This window comes from Papilio machaon, chromosome 18 (assembly GCF_912999745.1).
Source record: "Papilio machaon chromosome 18, ilPapMach1.1, whole genome shotgun sequence".
Classification (NCBI taxonomy): domain Eukaryota; kingdom Metazoa; phylum Arthropoda; class Insecta; order Lepidoptera; family Papilionidae; genus Papilio; species Papilio machaon.
Genome location: NC_060003.1, coordinates 5,499,185 through 5,521,246, shown reverse-complemented (window position 1 = coordinate 5,521,246; position 22,062 = coordinate 5,499,185). Strand labels below are relative to the sequence as shown.

General features: G+C 33.1%; 3 protein-coding genes across 4 annotated transcripts in view; 1 reads left to right on the top strand and 2 right to left on the bottom strand.

Moving 5' to 3' along the window:
* Positions 1-1,866, bottom strand: part of LOC106721764 (tRNA (adenine(58)-N(1))-methyltransferase catalytic subunit TRMT61A) — a 53,404-nt gene extending 51,538 nt beyond the window's left edge. Inside the window, exons 1-3 of the mRNA XM_045682115.1 lie at positions 1,640-1,866; positions 800-956; positions 60-202 (exon numbers count right to left, since the gene is read on the bottom strand). Coding sequence (XP_045538071.1) covers positions 60-202; positions 800-956; positions 1,640-1,834 — 495 coding nt within the window. The 5' untranslated portion in view covers positions 1,835-1,866. The remainder of the gene's footprint in view (positions 1-59; positions 203-799; positions 957-1,639) is intronic.
* Positions 1,867-2,200: 334 nt separating this feature from the next.
* On the top strand, positions 2,201-5,345 carry LOC106707722 (mediator of RNA polymerase II transcription subunit 24). The gene has a single exon (XM_014499133.2). It carries the CDS (start codon positions 2,371-2,373, stop codon positions 5,305-5,307), a length of 2,937 nt encoding a protein of 978 aa, XP_014354619.2. The 5' UTR covers positions 2,201-2,370; the 3' UTR covers positions 5,308-5,345.
* A 732-nt stretch (positions 5,346-6,077) lies between these two features.
* Positions 6,078-22,062, bottom strand: part of LOC106707720 (hypoxia-inducible factor 1-alpha) — a 116,037-nt gene continuing 100,052 nt past the window's right edge. For both annotated transcript variants that reach the window (XM_014499129.2, XM_014499130.2), the window contains 5 exons: positions 20,962-21,068; positions 13,886-14,039; positions 7,093-7,416; positions 6,404-7,011; positions 6,078-6,226 (listed from right to left, as the gene is read on the bottom strand). In XM_014499129.2, the coding sequence (XP_014354615.2) occupies positions 6,180-6,226; positions 6,404-7,011; positions 7,093-7,416; positions 13,886-14,039; positions 20,962-21,068 (1,240 nt within the window). In that variant the 3' untranslated portion in view covers positions 6,078-6,179. The remainder of the gene's footprint in view (positions 6,227-6,403; positions 7,012-7,092; positions 7,417-13,885; positions 14,040-20,961; positions 21,069-22,062) is intronic.

The following is a 22,062-nucleotide window of genomic DNA, read 5'->3' as shown; positions in this document are numbered from 1 at the left end:
TCTTAAGCATCCATCCATCTAAACTTTCGCATTTATAATATTAGTAACATAATACTTACAGTAACAAAATCTTCCAGGCCATGCTCTTTGAACTCGTCTCTGGCTACATTAGTCCTGTGTTCGTGGAAATCGAACGTGTAGACATGGCCGTGCGGGCGTACGCGTCGTATTAGAGCATGGGTTAGAGATCCACTACCGGTACCTGGGTAATTACAATATAGTATTATGTACATACATACGAACAAGTTGTTAAAGAAGTTTATGTCTTCATCAACACTAACGAATAGAATATAGATGGAATAGTAGGTACATTAAATTGACTACAGTTATTGTTGTCATTCAAATATTTGAAAAATGACTGTTATTTCATGTGTATTTATTTTTAACTAGTTGTCGCCCACAACTCCGTCTGCGTGGAATTAAAAAAAACGTAATAAGTAACCTATGTGTTTTTCCAGACTATGTTCTACATCTGTGCCAAATTTCATCTAGATCCGTTGAGCTATTTTGTAGATACCTTCAAACAAACATCCGTCCATACATCTAAACTTTCGCATTTATAATATTAGTAAGATGGGTTGTATAAATGGTTTATGATATACTAGCTTTTACCCGCGACTCCGTCCGCGCGGAATAAAAAAAGTGCACACAAGATAAAAAAGTTCCTCCTAGTTCTAAGCTACCTCCCCATAATTTTTCAGCTAAATCAGTTCGACCGATCTTGAGTTATAAATAGTGAAACTAACACGACTTTCTTTTATATATATAGATAAAAAATTTAATATGGAAAATAACATACCTGCTTCAACAACAACACTACCGGGTACCAAGTCTAGTTGCATTAATATCATACTGATGTCCGGTGTGTAGATAATTTGGGTCCGGTGCGGTAGTGTCAAAGACCATAGCTCGGGGTTTGGTTGTAGTACATGAGCCCAGCCTTTGGGTAAATCCACCTATCATTCAACAAGACAATAGTAAATAAAATCAATGATTACATAATGATAATGGAAATTGGGCAAAATCCTACAAGAATGTTATACATGAGGTCACAATGAAACAGTTATACATGTATTAATAAAAAAGAAGGTAATTTTATCTTATATTAGATAATAGTTACTGCTGACTTTATCCCAACTGGATAAAAAAAATCTAGTAATAAATATAGCCTATGTCTTGTGGGGATAATGTAGCTTCCCAACAGTGAAATCATTTTTCAAATTGGTTCAGTATTTTTGGAGCCTATTAAATGCAATATTAGTATAGATAATAATAAATGAGGTTTATAGTCCTAACTACTAAAATTCTTATACTGTACAATTATTTCAACAAATTTCAAATATCAACACTACAATTAAAGTAAAATACCAAAGGCAAAGGGGAATGAAATTTTTTTTAGTAAGGTCTTAGTATATTTTTTTCTTTTACAAGATAAGAGTAAGAGGGCACATGAGCAGTGGGAACACCAAATTGTTAGTGTAAATGGGACTAAATTATTGTATTACAGATATGTATAGTGGGTCTCTGGTTTATCTATTTATGTCTATGAATTGTCCTCTTAGTCTAGTCCTGTTCATTTCTTAAAGTATACAAACCTATATATTATTATTCTTAAAAGCAGTAAAAAGACGTAAATTACCCGGCTCCCGTAGTCAGTTCCTATCAGACTTCTAACCTTCAGAGCTCCATAAGGTGTTTGATAAACATTTTCTATCATATCACCTTTCTTATTTTTTATTTCAGGTTTCACTTCTATAGCGTACACATTATTGCTTATGTACAATATAACAGTGTCCCCCTCGTCAATTTTTTCTTTATAGTTTCTGAAACTCATTTTGTTTTCGGTAAGTTTAACAAAGTATTGAACTTTTGATTTGTAAACACTGTACACATGCGGATTTGACATTGACAGTTGCAGCTTTTTGCGTTCCGTCTTAATCAACGAATTCACATTTTTACTTATTTCTTGAACATTTTATACTTCTCATGGTAGTAATTTTAGCTTCAGTTTATAGAAAACATTGTGTTCTTAGTATTTATAAAATAATTTTTGAAAAGAAACAGGAAAGCACTTATGAAAGTCTTACATACTTTTAATATTTTCGTATTGGAGTTAAATAATTTTGTAAAACGTAGCGATTTTTAATCTGTCTGATGTGGCTGTCAAATCTAATGTAATCGTAATGTCGCCAGCGCTGTCTTTTTTCGTTTTCCGCGACTTGTATTTTGTTAAGTAGTGGCATTTACAATAATATTTACAGTTCTTAATAAGTGTTATTATAAGGTGAAGTCATAACAATTGAGTGACATAACATAGCTATGTGAAATTCTTTCGAAAAACTACAGAACTTTGGTTCGTAAATTGTGAGCATGGATGCATCGAAAACCACAAGTAAAACCAGCTCGCTGAAGGCGTTAATCTTAAAAGCCTGGCGTGAAAGGTGGACTGATATACAATGGGGCATAAATATCAAGACCATTCTTCCCCGGGGAGTCAGTGGGGACTTATACAATTTAGCAGATTGCATTCTTCAGCAAGCGATGGTTGGATGCGGTGCAAATCAACTGGTAATCTCGTATCTTAAGCATTCTTTGGCTTCCCATTTAGTGTCATATGCGGCAGTGTTACAAAGAATTGCAAAATTTGATGCATTTCACAAACCTCATTGCATTTTAAGTTTGCTTGAGTTCTTGGAAAGCTTTCTTGACAGTGTAACTTGTCGAGGTAAGATGGAAGAAGAAATCTTAGCATATGCAGTCTCATCAATTATATTATGGCTGCTTCAAGTATACCATTACTCTTTGAGTAAATACCCATCATCTAATCCGATACAAAGTCAAGAATTACTTGAGAAGTCTACAACACTTTTGAATTCCATTGTGAATACAGATTTCTTACTAGCTATGTTTTATTTGGCTAAACAGAATGACCCAGAAGAGTATGATGAGGTAACTAAGAAGTGTCAAGAAATAACAGCTTTTATGATGATGAATACTCAGTTCAAAGCACCACTTCATATTCATGAAACATTACAGAAGATTTGTAACATGTCTATTGATAAAATTGCTCCTTTGAACATCAAGTCGGAATCTCTTCCGCACTCACTGCAAGCTCTTATTGCAATTAATGTCTTGGCAACACCTAGCATGGACTTACAACAGCTTTCCAGTCAATTGCTTATGATACAAAGAATAAAAGGCTACTCATTATCCAGATTATATTGTGAATTAATTAGAGCATGTTTTATTTCTTTAAATGACTCGTGTAAAGATTCTTGTAGGCAGGCAGTGTGGGCAGCATTTACATTTTTGCGAGTTCCTCAAGTAATACATTATATACATAACACTTCTGGTACAAGTAACAAAGATGCAGAACATTCTATGGAAGTTGTGGAAGCCTTTGAAAAATTGTTACAATCAACCCCATTACTGGATATAGTTGACACTAAAAATTGCTGTAACAGTGTTATTTGTCTTTTGGAGCCATTGGTAAAATTAAATATAATTTCTGAAACCCACTTGTCTTACTTCAAACAAAAACGAGAAACAAAAGACATTAAATTGCAGAAACTAGAACCAACAGCACTCCAAGGATGTGTACCATCATTTATTACTCGTGCTGAACCAACATTGGCTGGAATTTTAAAAACAATGGGGGGAGACTTTCACAAAACACAAGAGTCTTTGTATGCCATGTTGTGTCAAATTGTTGGGGGTACAACATTAGATACAATTTTAGCTGTGGCACTGGTAGAGGGTAAATTAAAATTATTTGTCTCTAGACTCATTATGTTTAATGAATTTGCTTTGCTTGCTGCAAGTGAAAAGGGTGCTTCCCCAACTAAAGCATATACCTTTGACATTTCCTTTTTAATCCTCTGTTCGATAGTACAAGAACATGGAGTTGAAGCAGTTTTAGATGATAATGGGGATTCCTTTTTTGAACAATGGGTTCGTGATTGCATGGTACATAAAGGAGTGCACAAATCACCGGAGCAAATACTCCAGAAGTGTGATCCTCAGATTGTGGACATTTTCCTTCACCACCTTAGTGCACCAGATTTTGATTTTAAGAATACAAACTTAAAACCACATGACCTCTGTTTAAATGTGAGTGGTGTAGTTAAAGAGATATTATTTGCATGGGAACAAGGATCTATTACTCCAGGAGATGTGAAACGAATGTTGGATTCTTTGCGACAGAAAATGGCATCTCTTGCTGTTTGTGCATCAGTCTGGTTGTGTTCTTACATTAATGTTGTGCACCAGGATGCATTTCTTAAACCCATAAATATGGTTCAGCTATTCTTAGCTCCTCCAACTGAGATTGAATTGAGTCAGATTGAAAACTTTAAAGAGCGAACTATATTAATGGGTCCAATAATTAGGAAAATGCAATATGACGTTTACCCACCATCTGTGCCAAAGACGAAAGTTATAACATTTTCACATAACATTATTTCCCGACAACCGATTCTAGAACAATTACAAACGGTCTGGGAAGATATTAAGATTAGAGGTCATCTTCAAATTGATGCTACTCATATTATTAAGAGTTTACTAAATACAGCAGGACCAGTTTGGTTCGTAACAAATTTAGTAAAAGAAACACTAAAATACAGATATCAAGAAGATTTGGATAGATCAGTTGATGTTGTGCTTGCAATGTTACATTTGGACATTGAAAGATGTACTGAGGCATTACTATTGCATGTGTTGCCGCAATATTTGTATAATGCTAAATTGTGCGAAGAGTTAGTTGAACCTCAGTCTTCGATATTAGCAAAGTTATCAGTATATTGCATTTATGCTGCACTTGAATTTAGTAATTGCAATAAAGTGCCTGTATCAAGAAAGCGTCGACATGACGACACTGAGGATATGGAGGCTCTGTGCACCGCAAATAAAGTACGCAGATTAAATGATAACTCGTCTGACAGTAATTCTATGTACTACAGTCAACAACAAATCGTTGCACCGGGACTTTTGAAAGAGCCTCTGCAGTCTGCTTTGGAGATGGTTTACAAGTTATTCTCTCAGTTGGCCGCTAAAAATGGCGAAGTTACACCTCAAACACATTTCATTTTACAATTTTTAATATACGTCGTACAATGCGGTCAAGAGAGAGCTCAGATTGTGCTACAGAAGATGCCCAGTGAAATAGTTCCGACGTTGATTAAGGCTCTTCCTGATAATTTTAATATCGGACTGATATTGCGACTTTACGATTTATCTACTCCTCATGGAAGACGGGACACAGCCAGAGATCTCTGCCTTTTACGAAATATGCGTTTACGACCAGACTGATCTTTAGATTAAGTTTAATTTTTTTACAATTATGTATTTGTCATATAATTTTATTAGATTCATTTACTATATTAGAAATAAAATAAAAACCATCAATTAGGTGTTTTATTTAAGATTTCATAGAAATGGAGGGAAAATAAAACAACTATTCAAATATAGTTTTCTCACTTTATTTTTTTTGTAATTCAATCAACAAGGATATAAAATTAATTTAAATTCATCAACTGAGGAAAGAATTTTCTTATACAAGAGTGAACGCCGTGTGGTCAACGAATGGACTTTGAATATCTTGGACGTCAACAATTAGAATAGGACCAACTATTCTATTCAGTACAATATTGCGTAGTACATAATAAAATAATTTGATTGCATCATATTTTTGGACGGATTTATTGTCTACAGTAAAACTATAATATTTTTTAAATTTCTTTTCTACATTAAATTCACAAATTATATTTATATTATCGTAAAATTGTGAACATTATGTACAAAAGTAAACAAGATAATAAATTATTTAGGTATTTTATATAATACGTTCTGCTATACCTACACTTTGCATAAAATACCATGATTGAAATCAATGGATCACTTAGACTGTAAAATATTTACATAAATAATACAAAAATTTATTGCAATTAAATATTCATGTACATTGTATGTGTATACAATTTTAAACATTTTAATACTTTTAAATATGAAGTTTGTACAAATGCTATTTACTTGTATATTTACACTGTTGTAAATCTTATAGATACATAGATCACAGGAGAGTTCCAGAGCTTGCACATTATATAAAAACTTATTTAAAAAATATCAATAGGAATAGGGTAACAAAGTATTGAACTAAAAAATTACAAACTAATATATTACAGTTATAGTGCAGGTTTTTTGGCACCTGGTGAATCTGGATGTGGTCGGTCTGCGAAAAGAAAAAAATATTGCACATTATTATTACGTAAAGTTAAACACTGGGGGCAACTCATTGTCGTATATAAATATATAGGTCAGCCTATTACTTTTGATCGGTACTAACCGAAATATTGTGTCTAAAGTTATTTCTATAATGCGTATTTCTTCAACACTGGATCTAACTTACCAATTTGTCTTCTTAGAATCTCTTCATCCCTACTGCCATACTCCGATACTGGACTACTGACCCTCATTGGTAAACTTAATCTATTAGGATTGCAGTTCTCATCGACTGAACTTTCCGCGTTAGTATAAGTTGTTCTTTGACCTCGATTCCACGTCTGCTGATAGGAACTTTCAGTTGTTATTGTACTACATCTATTGTTAGTGTGAGGAACATATTGTTCGGGCGACCAGTCGAAGACGAATGTGTGACTATAGTTCTGCGTGTACGCAGATGGTGTGCCAGAGGGCGTTGGTGGGGTTGTCGTGACGTATGGACTTAGATCCTGATGACAGACGTCAGGAACCTTCTGTAATGCTGACTCCGACCACGTTGGACTTGGGTTCCATTGATCAACCAAATCCGTCTCTGTTATATTAAAATTCTTTGACCCCGGTCTTCGACTAGCAACACCAGCGGATATTGCTACTAGCGTTTCTCCTCCGGCATTACCAGTAGACGAGAAACGTGGGGAAAGGTTAGTAAGAGGTAAGCTAGTTTTATCGTCGGTTTTTGCTTTCCTTTTCGCATTAGGCAGGATTCTGGTATCCTCCAATTGAATATTGTGGTACCTGGAAGAGGAAGCTAAAGTTAAACATTATTTTAATGAAGTCACAAGATAATGAACTGTTTGGATTAAGTTTTGATTTTACCTGTTTTCTTGTAATGTTACGGAGTAGTCTACTGGCCCGTTGTCGGTTCTTTCGTAAGCATAATGTATTGGTGTTAAGTGCGGAGGAACATGTGATAAATGAGGTTGCAGTCCACTGTTGGTCATCATGACTTGGTTGCCGTTGATGCACACAGGCGGTGATTGGGTGTACTGCATAGCCGGTGGGTAGACTGGAATGTCTGGCGGTGGTGGTCCATACATTCTGGTAGCAGCTTCGTAAGCCAGTCCGTAGTGTAGTTTGGACTGAACCGCGTAATAGTGGTACAACCACGGGTTTGCTTTCATTACGGCGGCTTCTTGCTCACTGTGGACAAAGTATATGATTTAATCGATCTATTTGATGATGGGTATTGAATACGTTACACCCATTTAAGATATAGTTTACATATAGTAAATATGAATTGAAAATATTTAAAAAATGTAGAGATATAAATTTTTTATGTCCTGAATTGTCCCTAGTAGGTACGCTCGAGATGAAAAGGGTTAATGTAAATTAAATGTAAATTTATTTTATCTAAAAGATAATCAATGTTTATCGTTTTTAGATGGCACTTTTGAGATTTCTGATTGTAAGTAGTACATTGATAATTGTTTAATACTAAATTACTTACATAAACGAGCGACAGTGTAAAGATTCGCGACACTTTTCAAACTATGTAACAAGCTTTGGCCATTAGTTGGGGCGCGGAATGGTACCACTAAAGTTTAATGTTTATATTAAGTAGTATACGCGGTCCATGTTAGTACAGTGCATGTGTAAATTGCTTTCAAATTTATAATACGCCGGCGCGCTCTACAAAATCCAGACTTCGAAGGACTTGCCTGTTATTCGAGTGATTATCATTACAATTTCGTATTGGGTTACCTAGTATTTAACGATCGCGTTTGGTGAATTCTATAGTTAGGAAAATAGAAATTCAGATTTGAGATTACGCGACATATGTGTTATGTTGTAATGATTTTAATCCTATTTTACAAACTAATAAAATAAACTAAATTAAATCTACCATAAAAACTTTACTTTCTCGTTACTGTAAATGATTTAACTATTTTCAGTATTAATTTAAAATTTGATTGTTTGAGTATTGCTTCAACATGATTTGAGGCCCAGTCTTACAATAACCTTTTGTAAATAATTTTGAGTTTGAGAAGGCAACCTTTCAGCAAGTGGTTGCAGAGAAATGTCACATAGTTGGACTCAACCCTGGACTTTAATAGATACATTCACCGTCAAAAGTGAAATTAACCAAAATAAATAGATTTAAAAAGGAAATTGGAACGTTTTTTAATAAGTACTTCTGTGAACGTAAGTGAACTTATTTAAGATAACGTAGAGAAATAAAGCAAATAAGTGAAGCAAAATACTAGATTAAGGTTTCGACAATGTCGAACCTTAACCAGCATTTAAAATCCAGGACTATTATTAAAATACCTCAGAGCTGTTCCTTTTTAGACAAATGACGATTATTTCTATATTTAATTGTTAATAAATAATAAATAAACTTTATGTGATTGTCTACAGAAATATAATTAAATTAAATCGTTAAGAATTACCAAATACAATGTATTAAATTATGTACATCACTGTACTTACTCAGATACGTGTTGGACGTCGACAAATCGTTTAGCATTCGCATTGGGAAAGAGCAGATAGTTGTGTAGCGAAAGGGCGCGGATAAGGCGTCCCGTGTTTACAGAAACCCAGCTCGTACTGAATAATGGACTTGACCTACGAACATCGACCGATTCCACGAGCCTATTGACTACTTGTTAGTTCGATTTGAATTTTAAATTAAAGTGTATAGATTTTTTTAAATAACAGATTGTATGCAGAAATAATACCGGACAATACATCTATTGTTTTAACAATAGGATGTTTTTCTCCTTTCATAACTATAGCCTTTAATCCTCAAATTAACTGTAACACAATTTAAAGCAAAAATATTACTGTAAAAATTTTGTTTAGTTGTTTCAAGAAAGCAACTACATATATATCTTGTGTTTACGCGAGCATTGTAATTTATTAATATTTGCGATTTTCCCAACTTATTGTGACTTCTGATTGGAGCAAATATTTCGGTCTCATTGGCAATTTTTATCTGTTTTCTTCAATCTGAGGTACCTTTTGAGTTAGAAACCTCTATAGATATATAGTGTGGTGTAGACAGCGATTAGACTTACTAATTAGTGGTCACATTTCATCTCGGCGATAAGGCAAGCTTTGTCCTGCTAAAGGCAAGAGACATTTCGTTACCTATTGACATTTAAGTTACACTGTTTGTTTCCCGTTTCCTATATCGATTTGTTTTGTTATTCACTACTTAACAGTTTTGTTATGAATTAATTGGTTTTATTTATTTTAATGTTTGGTTAACTACGTTAATGACTCAGATATGTGATATTTTTTATTTAGAAATAACCTACAGTTAAAATAAATGTTAAGCTTTAAGTATAAACACATTTTGTACACTTGTTTTTTTGGCACCATTTGTCTTTAATAGAGCTGTCACATCTTCTGGGTTTCGTTCTTAAGGTTAACAAGTCATTGATCGTCGTTTTTTTCGTCGTCGTCAATGTCTGTTGTAAGTTGGGAATCCTTGTCTTCTAACCTTCCATTCTATCAAACTATTATTGCTAAATTAAATTACTATATTTTAATTCAAATTTGCAACTTTATTACTTAAGAGATATAGAGCAATAATCCAGGATCATCTTGTTATGAATAACGGATTGTAATGTGGTATTGTCCGTCCCGCATCTGGCAATTTGTGCGTGTGCTCCGAACACATAAATCTTGACGTGACAAGTTGTAGGCGGTGAACATGTCTTCCATTCCGCACCACATTACCGAGAGTGCATCTGAATTATAACATGTTTTTTGTAATAAAGGTGTTTGCATTACAAAAACATTAATAATTGAAGATTTAAGATAAAAAATTATGATAATCGGAACAAATTTATTATGCTAATATAGTTTTTCAAACACATTTAAAATATAGCGCTGAATGTATTCGTTGTCTTATATGTTACTCTATAATGTCACATCTGTATACAAAGCTGGTGTTCATACAATATAATGTAATTATAAAAACGACGTACGTCAGAGAACATGCAAGGAGACGAGAGTTGATGGCGCAAGCGCAAGACATCAACGACGTGACAAATGACGCAATCCCGCCAACAATGCGCGACAGCTTGTGTGTTTGACTTTGTATGAAACTTATAAAATGAGGTACATGTTTTAAGAATAGAGCGGAACGTTAACTGAGAAAGCAAGTAACAAACTTGCATTTAATTTTTAATTATTCTGGGAAATTACTGTAAGATACATTAAAGGTACAATTAGTGTTGGTATTGTCTTCTTCATTATGGTCCTAATGTACCTAATAATATGTGATAATACGGATATTTCAAAAGACCAGACATTTTACAAACTTGTCTTTGACGGTTAATAGAAACTTATAGTTAGCATATTATAGTAATATTAAGTAAGCACATTTAAATAAAACAGGAATATAATAAAGAAGAATATTTGTACACGCTTCAATTTTATAACTTGCACCAATACAATAAAAACTAAAAGCTTTGAACAATTTCGCGCCCTGGGCAAGGAGCAACAGATCGGCAAGGGTCAGTCTCAGTTGCCGTTCGCGCTTTGCTAATTAAGATTTACTATCTTATACTACTTCCGATTAATTTGGTCAGCCTTAGTCATTCTGCATACTGGCGTTACTTGTCAATTGTAACAATAACTTTGACGTCTAGGCGCGGACAATTTTAATGCAATAAATCGTGACCTGGTTCCATATTACAAATAGATTAAATATAGAATTTGTCAAACCATTTCTAAGTAATAAAGCTACAGCTGCATACAATTAAATATGATAGTGAGACATAAAATGCGTATAGCACGTACTCGTGGTTTTGTAAGATAACATTTTAGTGGATGTAAAGTATTTAAAAACTAGACTTGTTGAGAAGCTACAAATTTATTGTTCTTCTCGATAATATATTGTGAAATCCATATCTGTTACTTTAGAACCATAAACATGTTTTATCTTACTTCTATTGTTTCTTTGTAATTTTTTATAGGAAAATTGAATATTACTTATTCGACAAACTATTTTCGCTCAACAAAAAATTCCTCGACGTCAAAAACAAAACGCCTTAGCGCCTCAACAAAGATCGCATAATTTCATAGAATTAACAAATTTTACATTACACTTGCAAAATATTGGACGGCGGTAAGCCATCGATCAAGCACGGCGCTCGTTGCTTGTTAAACACCGTTTCTCACATCACAACAATAGCCCTCGGAGGGCATATTTCAAGCCATCCCGATAGCAACATCGGCCGATCGCCGGCGAACCTCTCTCCGACTTAATAAATCACTACCCTTACAATATTTATTCGCTCACCTCTACTATGGGAACGCGATCCAATTTCGCCTGTGAAATAGTGACGTCGAGAATGCTGTACTCATAAATTGTTACTGTTACATTAACTTATTTAGATTTATACTGTTACTATATTATTGTAAAATAGTTTTTGTTTTGTGTAAAAAATTGAATGGCAATAGAAAAACACATTTCACAAATTTAAACATTTATACAATCCGTTCGCCTCGTATGAAAAACTAACGGTAACTAGCATTGTGACACGAGAATTTTATATGTAAGATGTTTGCTAATGTGTCCCTTCCTAATAGTTACAGACGTTCTGTAAAACCGTATCCTTCTACCATTAAATTTGATATTTTCTTATGTTATAGTTTAATTGTATTTTTATAAATACTCGCGTAAGATATTGAGAAAGCTGTACACTTATATGAATAAATATATTTTAACCAATAAAAAAGACAGATAGGTTTTTAGTATAAAATTAATTGAAAGGTATTGTAAGAAATATTTTGTACTAAAAATAAACACGTCTCACAAAATAAAAAAATAAAAAAATAGCGTGCAGATAGTAAGGGCCGTGTTTACGAGAGGCGTACGTCGTAGGACGTCATCTAGTATTGATATCTCAATAGGGAAGTCTGTAAGTGACCGCTTTAAATTATGGCTGCAATTTTTCAAAGTCGGCTGCGGCGCGCCGAGTGGAATTATCGGTTAACTTAATGGGGCAGCTTTGAAGCCAATTAGCCAGTGCAATAGTCACTTAAGATGCTTTTCATAAGCATTCATCATACTATAGCTAAAGAAATTATATTTGACGGCATTATTGTATCGAGTCTAAACGAGTTATCTAATAAAGTGGAGTAAATCTCTGTATAAAACGTCATCCCTGTCATTAAACGTCATCTTTGACAAAACACAGATAACAATATGTTAGTTTTAAATTATACAGACTCGGTTGATATTAATGTATTATATTTTAACTGTCAAAAGGTTGCTTTTTATCATAAGAATCAATTTTAACATTTGCCTAAAGTTAAATATCATTTGGAAGTGTAATAAATCCATACGAGAAACTATTGGTATTTAATTGAAAATCAAGTTAGAATGTTAACATTTCTTTGTTTTGTATTATTTATTAGAATGATTTATTATACGTAGGCACTTCGTTTGTTTCCTACAATTATAATTGTATTGTTAGTTTACATTTTTTTATATAATTAAGCGAGTAAAATGTTTTAATATTATACTCTACGTCAAAATTAAGTGGCACGCTCTTAAAACTCCGATTTTTCTCAACATTAATTTTATTTTACCTATATATTATTATTAACGTTTGTAACTAGATAGAAGATAAAAACCAATAAAAGTACTTGATATAAGTACGATAAAACTATACTCGTAGTATTCAATGTACTTAAAATTTCCGTCCGTACGTCAAATAAAATTGCGTACAACGACGTGCAATTACGATGCGATTCGTAATTATTTGTTCGCGTTGGGTATGAGGTCGCAATCATGTTACATTCCGTGGATTATTCGCAGAGTTGACGATCACTATCGGATATTTTAAGCTCGGTTTTTATGGTACAAAGTATTTATTTATTCAAAACTTTTAATACTTCAAAATAAACGCTACTACGTGTCACTTCGTAGTTATCATGAGATGCATATAATTAAGTGACGTAACAGTTAAAGGTTAAAAAAACCTCATTTAAAACTAATAATATATTCTAAAATCGTGATAATCTCACCAATCTGATTTAGAATTTTCTCCCTCATGATGTGATAATCATCACCTTACGACCCATAGAGTCCAAACAAATAAAGTTTGTTGCCAGCCAAATCACTAGTCAGTATTGATACTGTTATTCTATATAAATTTGATAAAGGATAAAGTTTGATGCATGTAAGATCCTCTTATCTTACCCATCGTATTACTGTACGTTCTTACAGTAATTGCGTTGCGTCTGCGCAGGCGCAGTATGAAGTTATTTTCCCGCCAACGCTCTGTTCTTGCCTGTTATTTTGACGTCTTGATTTTACTGCGGTCATTTGGATGTACCATAAATCGTTTAAAGTTCAATCAAACTTAATTGGAATTTAATATACAATAGATATGTCGTGAATACTTTGAAGACAATGCGTTATTTAACAATATTTGATTGAGGACTTTGGAATAGGTGTAGTCTCTACCGTACCGAAGTCCTCAATGGTATAGATATTGACCTAATTTAATAAATCATATTTATGTTAGAATAGAAAAAAATAAAGTAAAATACAGTTCAAAACTAGGCAACAAAGTTATTTCTATTTAAGGGTTGCAGCGCATATAATTTTAATTGGTCACCACTTATTGAATAATTAAATACTTACCTTAATACTTGATTAGTGCAGACTATTACAGGCCGCTGCGAATTCTCTAGGTTGTCCTTGAGCTGTAGTACGGCGTGTACCCACAGGAACTGCCCGCAGCGACGCTGGAGACGCAGTAGTGCTATACACGACCGTTCTTGCTCCGATTGTGTTACTGTACAAACAACACAACGATTAGGACAATGTTATACATAATACATGTGTTACTAAAGCATTTTTATTAAGTTAAAAAAATGCTAGTAATAAATATAGCCTATGTCACCATAGTTTGGCCCAGCAGTGAAAGAATTTTTCAAATCGGTTCGGTAATTTCGGAGCCTATTCAATGCAAACAAATTTTTCTTTTATAATAATATTATAGAAGATCCAATTACCAAATCTGTGCGTGACCATCTTCTAGAGCAGGCGTCGGTGGAAAAAGAACACTCGAATCATTCGGGGGTAGTTGCTTAGTGGAAATAGGTATTTACTTACTCTTACAGTCTTGTACATAAAAAAAGAACATATATGCAAACATATAATATAATCCAAACTATCTATGTCTCTGCTCTTTGACAACTTCTCTATAAAATATCTACAGTAAGTAAAAAAGGTCAACTGTCAAACGCTACACAAAGAGGCAATCACAAATTCGATGGTAATTGAGTGTGAATAGTAATAATTCAATGGATCAAAAATTATACCATTGTTAATGCTTAGATTATCGAGCTAAAGCTAAATACCTCCTTAACTAGGCACCTGCCCATCTAGTACAAGATATCTCCAATCTACAACTCTAAAATAAACCTTAATCCATCGTGTTACAGCTCCAATTTAATAGTATCTTGTTGTGAATAAGTGTTAGGTTTGACAATAACGTTGTTATAGTAATTTACATGTGCCAAGAATAGACTGGACGAATGATGGGAACTGGTGTTCTACCATATATAGAAATCGATTTATGTACGTCTGTTTGTTTGAAGTCTTTAGTATGCTCGATTATGGTGATAGGCTTTTTAGTGTTGATTCTATTGTTGTGTCTAAAAATTCAAGTTAGTTAACAGGACAAAACTCTTGAAGACAAACAAAAGTGCAAATATTGAATTTACTTTTATCATATTTTAAACAAGTTCTTAAAAAGGTTACAATTAATAAAAAAAAGAAAATAATACTTTCTGTTTCTGTTTTTTTTTATTGCAATTTATACTGCAAGTTTAACAGATTTATTCGGACAAGGTAAAACGTTAGTGCTAATTAATTTAAGTTCAAAGTTTAACAAGATACGAAAAGCCGTAAGAACTTTGATTACGACTATTATTTAATGTAGCTATCGATAAATTAGAAAAGCAAATAAGCGATAAACGGAATTTAAAGCGAAGTTTGCTTTAATGTCCGTTAGGGTTACCATATGATACGTAATTTAATTGTAAAGAGTATTTATCTTAATTTTCATGTGAAAAATGAGGCGGTCACGGATGAGTTCAAAAAAAAAAAAAACTTTTATCGACCGAATTAGGGACACCCTGTAGAATACGTAGATATATGGTAGTAGAAGAAAAACCTGTCATACAAAACATACACTCATGAATAACTTAGTAAGTACTTATGAAATGTTGGGAAACGAATTTGGCGGGGGAGAGGACGCATAGAAAGAGGGTAACTTCTATGTACGTCTCCTCCTCCGTTGATTAAAGATAGATAGATAGACAGATAGAACGCAATCTGCAATTGTAGATGTGCATGGGCCGCTTCGCTATTCAGGCGAATTCAGTCGGTTATAAATTTTACAATTGAAAATTGTACTAACTTATATAGAAACGGCTAAAACACTCACGTCTATATATCCGGTGTCGTCACCGACTAGTTTCGATCCCTTCGGGGGCCCTTCAGTCGGTGACGACACCGGATATATAGACGTGAGTGTTTTAGCCGTTTCTATATAAGTTAGTGATAATGTCTCACGTAAGTTTGAAAATTGTACTAATTAAATATTATAATGAAAATTGATAGCAAAGTGAATTATTCTATAAATTGTCAAAGGAATAGCGTCAGTAAAATATCATTTCGGTCTAAGGTCAGTGCTAGATACACGATTGGAGCGCGGCCGTAGGACATCCGTGTGGGTTACAGCTTACCTTCGATTGACATTCATGGCTCTTATTTATGTTTATTGAATGTCCGTTATTTAATTACTTAGAATATCGTAGGAAGTTGATTTTAGCTTCTCCGCATTTATTGATATCCTGGTTATTTACCTTTGTCCTATACGAAATAAATAAAACATTGTTTTTAATGCATATCAAAAGAGCAATATTTTCGTTTCTACTCTTGATTTTAAGTTAGCTGTTTAATTTTCCGTGAAAAAGAAAAATCCAATTTCTAAGAAAAAGCTTTTACTTATAGTCTCAAATGAGTTGCACAATAATTGATCTTAAGACTATAACAAGATCAAATTTACTACAAAAATAATTTCTAGTTCAGTAAATAAGTTATGGTAAAACTTTGCATACATTTTTGAAACACTAATCGATGTAGTCACCCTTAACTTGGGGTAGGCTCCGAGCACCTCGGTGGGGACGTATAGTGAGCTGATGATGAAGATGAATGTACTAAATAATGGTTAATCTATATATGTTGCGTAGCAACAAAACAAAAAAGACTGTTTACTTATGTTTTACGTTTCTAGCTTTAAATCTAGTCAAAGTAATTGATTACGCATTGCGGTCGTTTAACGCTTGTTTGTAGGCGTCAATAAATTAACAGACACAATAATTTCGTACTACGCCTTATCTGGTGGTAATAATTGTTGACATTCCCACGAAACACCTTCGTATCAGATCACGGCGCAGTAAATACAAAATGACAGTCAGAGAATGGAATTAAACGCTAATACGGCTAATACGGTCTTCTACCCACGTTGTTTGGAGTATTTCAAATTTGACATACGATTTTTTTTAAGTTCTTATTTCACAAGCTTCATTGTCACGTTGTAACTGCTACAATATCATGAAGTCAAAAAGGTCTATGTCCAGCAATGGGTAGACTAAAGCTGATGGTGTTGAGGATGCTGAAGGAACAAACATATTGATTATTTACTGATTTAGTATAAGAAATCTACCCCAAGGGACTACTAAGGAACTGACTGCTAAACAATTCTCATTGGTGTCGTTTTGTATTTTTTTTACTTAATTTAATAATTCTGAGTTTTTTGCTTAACATTCTGAGTCACATTTTCCGTTGTAAAAAAAAAATTAAAACAAAAACATAGTTAATATTGTAGTAGTATGAAAACGTAGTCATCCTGTCTCTCATTATTTCTTACTAGCTTTTTCCCGCGACTCCATCCGCGCGGAATAAAAAAAAATAGAAAACGGGGTAAGAATCCTATGTCCGTTTCCTGGTTCTAAGCTACCTGCCCACCAATTTTCAGTCAAATCGATTCAGCCGTTCTTGAGTTATAAATGGTGTAACTAACACGACTTTCTTTTATATATATAGATTTTGAATACAGTTAATAGTAAGTACAAATTAATAAGTAGTTAAACCAAAAGTGAAAAGCACATAAAAACAAAGTAATACCATCTCGTAATGATCGACCTTCGATAACCTGTAAGTGTGAAAAGTATTGTTATTACTTGAATTGTCGCAGGCTCACGTACCAGAGAAAGTCTGTCACAGCGGTCGTGCGGAGAGAATATACGCTAAGACTACGTGATGGATTTAATCGCTAGTAATCGAGAATGCTCATGTTCTTTTTGAAACAATTATTATTTAGAGACTGATTAAAATTATCTTCAGGTGGTGTTTACTGTGTTTACTTAATTAAATACAAAAAACGTGGTTGCAATTTGGTAGAGAGCGAGTTGGTTATCTGAATCAATAACTTAACATCTTTTATTGATGTTTCATTCAAAAACAATTACATAATTTAAGATATGTTTCAACAACTTGATTAGTCTTTTTCTGCTTAGTACACTTTCCTTGTTTAGAAATTGAACAAGACTTTGGCTCTATCAGGGCTTTTTTGAAAGAAATTTCTTTATCTTGTTTTTTTTCAATCGCTATGAATTTACGAATTTGTACTAAATTGTTTGTCCGTTTATTGTCTTAGACTGAGTGCATATCTAAAAACTTTGGAGTCTAAGTATGAAGTAAAAAAATAATTATTATTTGACTTAAGATGATAGGTAATTTTTTTCACAATGAATAAAGGATTAAAGTGAATGCACTTTGATATCCCTGTCCTTTCTTACTACTCTACTCTACGCAAGGCACTGATCTTTAAAAATGCATTGGCGATTACTTGGAAATGACAGCTTTTGCATCGTTCCAATTTAAACGCATCTGTTGATGTTATGTGATAGTTAATTCTATGTATATTATAAGTTCGAATCCACACCACCGCTACAAACAGCTACCATCAGCGTCAAAATGGCAAAAATCAAATAAGCACAAAATACTACGTCTTTTAGCCAGTCTATAATACTATTAAGGCTGTATACGTATACATTTGTTACACATAGAGTTACTTTTTAACTCCATAGATTACGACTTTTAAAGAAATTTTGACGTATGCAAATAATTTTAAGGTCATATTTATACAGTATAGTAGAAAAGATGTTCCGTTGTTGTTCGTGACTTGGCACTTTACTCGTAACGCAGTATGAGGTAAGGTAAGAATTGAAACACTTTCGCTCGCGTAGGGAACAGTGCGGGGGTTTTAGGTGAAGGGGGTCAAACGCGTGATCTGTAAATTGATGGTAATCATACCGACAGAGTTGGTGCATCATGACTTTATGTCACATACACAATGAGAAACACTCACAAAGTATAAGAATATTGCGAAATTACGAGTATTGTTGTTAAAATCGTGGGTACATTTTCATTTGTTTAATTATGAAGTCTGCAAATTGTTTTATGAATCCCAGATACGCATGGACCTAGTATGCCTTTTACACAATTTGAAATTAAAAAAAAACAATGAACACTTCAGTAAAAATAGTGGGAAAATAGCTTATGCGAACATCTCCTTTGCTATGTACTAGAAACTTAAACAGTACGTATCCCGATCATTACACAGCAATGCAGGTAAATACTGGATGTAGTGAAACGGCAATACAAACAGATGAACATTCGCACAAACACAACCTTACTGAAGACCTCCACAATCATATCTCTACGCCAACTCTTCTAAAACTAACATTCAAGACTGCACAAATAACTATCATTAACCTTCATTACAAATTTACCAACATACATATTGCTGTCTAAATCATAAAATTATAAAATTTGAATCTTACTACATTGACATAAAGTATAATTTCCGATAGCAACATGTTTCATACACGCAATATAAGTTTGGTAGGAACGCATCGCTGGAACACGTTCCTATAGCGTACGGAATGAAACAAAATAATTTTAGTCATCATTTGATAACGAGCGTCGACAAGGACGGTCGTGTGGAGAGGTCTTAACAAAGGCCGTAGTATATTATTATTTCAAAACATCATTGTTACGTTAATCGATACTTGATTGTAATCGACGTCACTTCTTAGGTGGTCACAAATTTTTGTCGGTAATTTTATAATTTTAATTAAGCATCACTAACACTATATTATGAGTATAATCTAAAAAATACAAATGGTATTTGACATTGTATAAAAAAAATTAACGAAACTTTGAACACAAAATGTGTTCAAATGTGTATTGCTGTGTTTACAAAAATTTATATCAATGTAACAGAATTTTTTAACCGTATCGTTTATATCACAATAATTTAATTCATTAAAATTAAATCTTTTTATATACTACTGCGTCTATAGGATCTTAGAAAGGTTTAAATTTGTGATTGGATTATATAATCTATCTTGTTCTAAGTTCTATCATAAGCGCATAGTTTCAACGTGGTCCTCATAAATTAATAGGGGCGTTCATTAATAATCTTCAAATATTCAGGACACTTAAGCATCGACCATATAAATCATAAGCTGCGGATAAATGCGTGCCGTTTAGTCAGAAATTTGTAAAGGTACATTCACACTAACTTAAAGTGCGCTTTTGACAAGATTTATTTAAGTTATTTAAATTGTTTTAGCGTGGGTTTCTGAGACTAAAGTCTCCTTTTAAAACATGTTATCTCTGTTTTGTAAAATGGATGACGATATATTTTATAGAGAGATTTTGGTTTGAAAAACCCACCGTATGTATTGATATTTATTTATTCTTACTTTATTTTACATTTATTCCTGCAGTCTTATACTGGATACGGATCTCTTTTTGTTGTACGCCTAGTAATAAATATTATTAGTAGTAACTAGAAAATTTGTTATAATATTTTTGATGAAAAATATTATCTTTAAATAAAGTTGATTCCTGTTATATGCTTTTAAATTCTGTATTTATTAGTTTAGCATCATCACTCGGTGCAGATGTCAATGTGAAAGGTCTTTAATATCCGCTACAATCGGTCCAGGTAAGTCTCAGTTTGTATTACGCGTCGGCGTCGGCAAGCACAATTTATCATTACTACTCAAATGGGTGCGTTCTAGACATGTCTACGAGACATCAATTTCTAAGTGATTTTGAGAAAGTTTTACATTTTATTATACGTTACTGTAGATTTAATCATCCTCCTGTTAACCTGTAAGTATTGAGTTAAAGAGATGACATTTAAACGTCTTAAGAACAGGATATTATCAAAACTTCATCCGAGTCTTAAGGAAGATCGTGTATATGATCGTATGTGGTTTATTGCTGTATCTAACGGCAATAAATTAACTAGAATCATCGATGAGTATAAATGATAAGACATGACTTTTACTTTACAAGGTTATAAGGTTCATTCATAATGTAAATTAAATTCAAAATAATTAAAATATAATCCTGCCTCGTTCTATTCAAGTTTTAAAGTTACAGAATTACTACTGTAAAATAAATTTGACTAATCTTTTTTTTTTTTTTCAAATATATAATACGGAACCGATTTAAAAAATTCTTTTAACTATAAAAAAGTCCATTTTAGGAAATGATTTTGACTTTTTTTTTACTATATTTTCAACAAAAATGTCAGGTATTAGTATAAAATAATGGTTACTCACTTAATCGATGTTTGCTCTGAGCCACTTTGCAGCATTCAGGATGCAGAAGATGGTACCAACTGACGCCGTGCAGCGAGCTTCTTTCCCAACCCAGATGCCATTCGCTACTAGACAAATTAAAAAATCAATTTAATGTTATATACATTGATCTTATATTCAAACTAGTAAATATGTACAAATGAAGAGTTGTGAATATGAAAACAGAAACAAAATATCATACCTCGGGTTCTAAATTTGATTTAGGAATTATATGCTTCTATCTCTATGGGTCAAATTAAAGGTCCAAACGAAAAACGAGTGGTTTTATGAATTTATGTGACGTATGGAAAATTTTATAAGAAATAATATCAAATAACGAACATCGGTTTACTACGTGAGCCATTTTGCATTGTAACAAAACAAATTGGCGTAGTTATTTACGTTCAAAAAGGAATCAAGGATATCGAAATAAAATTGAATCAAAGCAAATAATTTCACAATTGTACTAACCAAATTGAACTCTTACAAAACTCTGCAAGGTCCAAAGTTTGATTGATTAGTAAGCCGACCCCATCAGATATTTGCTTAGTCGTACCAAGTTCACTTTAATTATATTTATCAATACTTTTAATCGACTGTCGAAGTAACAAATGTTATAAAACAAGGTTGTGAGTTTTTAATTGCGTGTCTGTTTGTTTATTTGTCTATAGTTAAGATTTATTATTGTACAATGACTTATTACTCGGAAAACATTGACCATTATTGTTTAAGAGAGTTTTTAGTAATTAAGTTTATATCTTGCTACGGCTTTATGAATTTACAATCGCCCCGGAATTAAAAAAAAACTTAAAAAGTAGCCTATATGTTCTTCTTGACTATGTTCTACATCTACGTCAAATTTCATCAAGATCCGTTGTGGCGTTCCGGAGATACCTTCAAACAAACATCCATCCATCTAAACATTCGCATTTATAATATTAGTAAGATTTATTCTGTCCCCATTTCTTTCACTTGTTTCACTTTGTTAAAGCTTGAATAGGCTTCATTGGTAGTTGCATTAACGCGACATCTTTACATTGTTGAAATGAACAGTCACTACAAGCTTTTAATTAGTTTCACGTG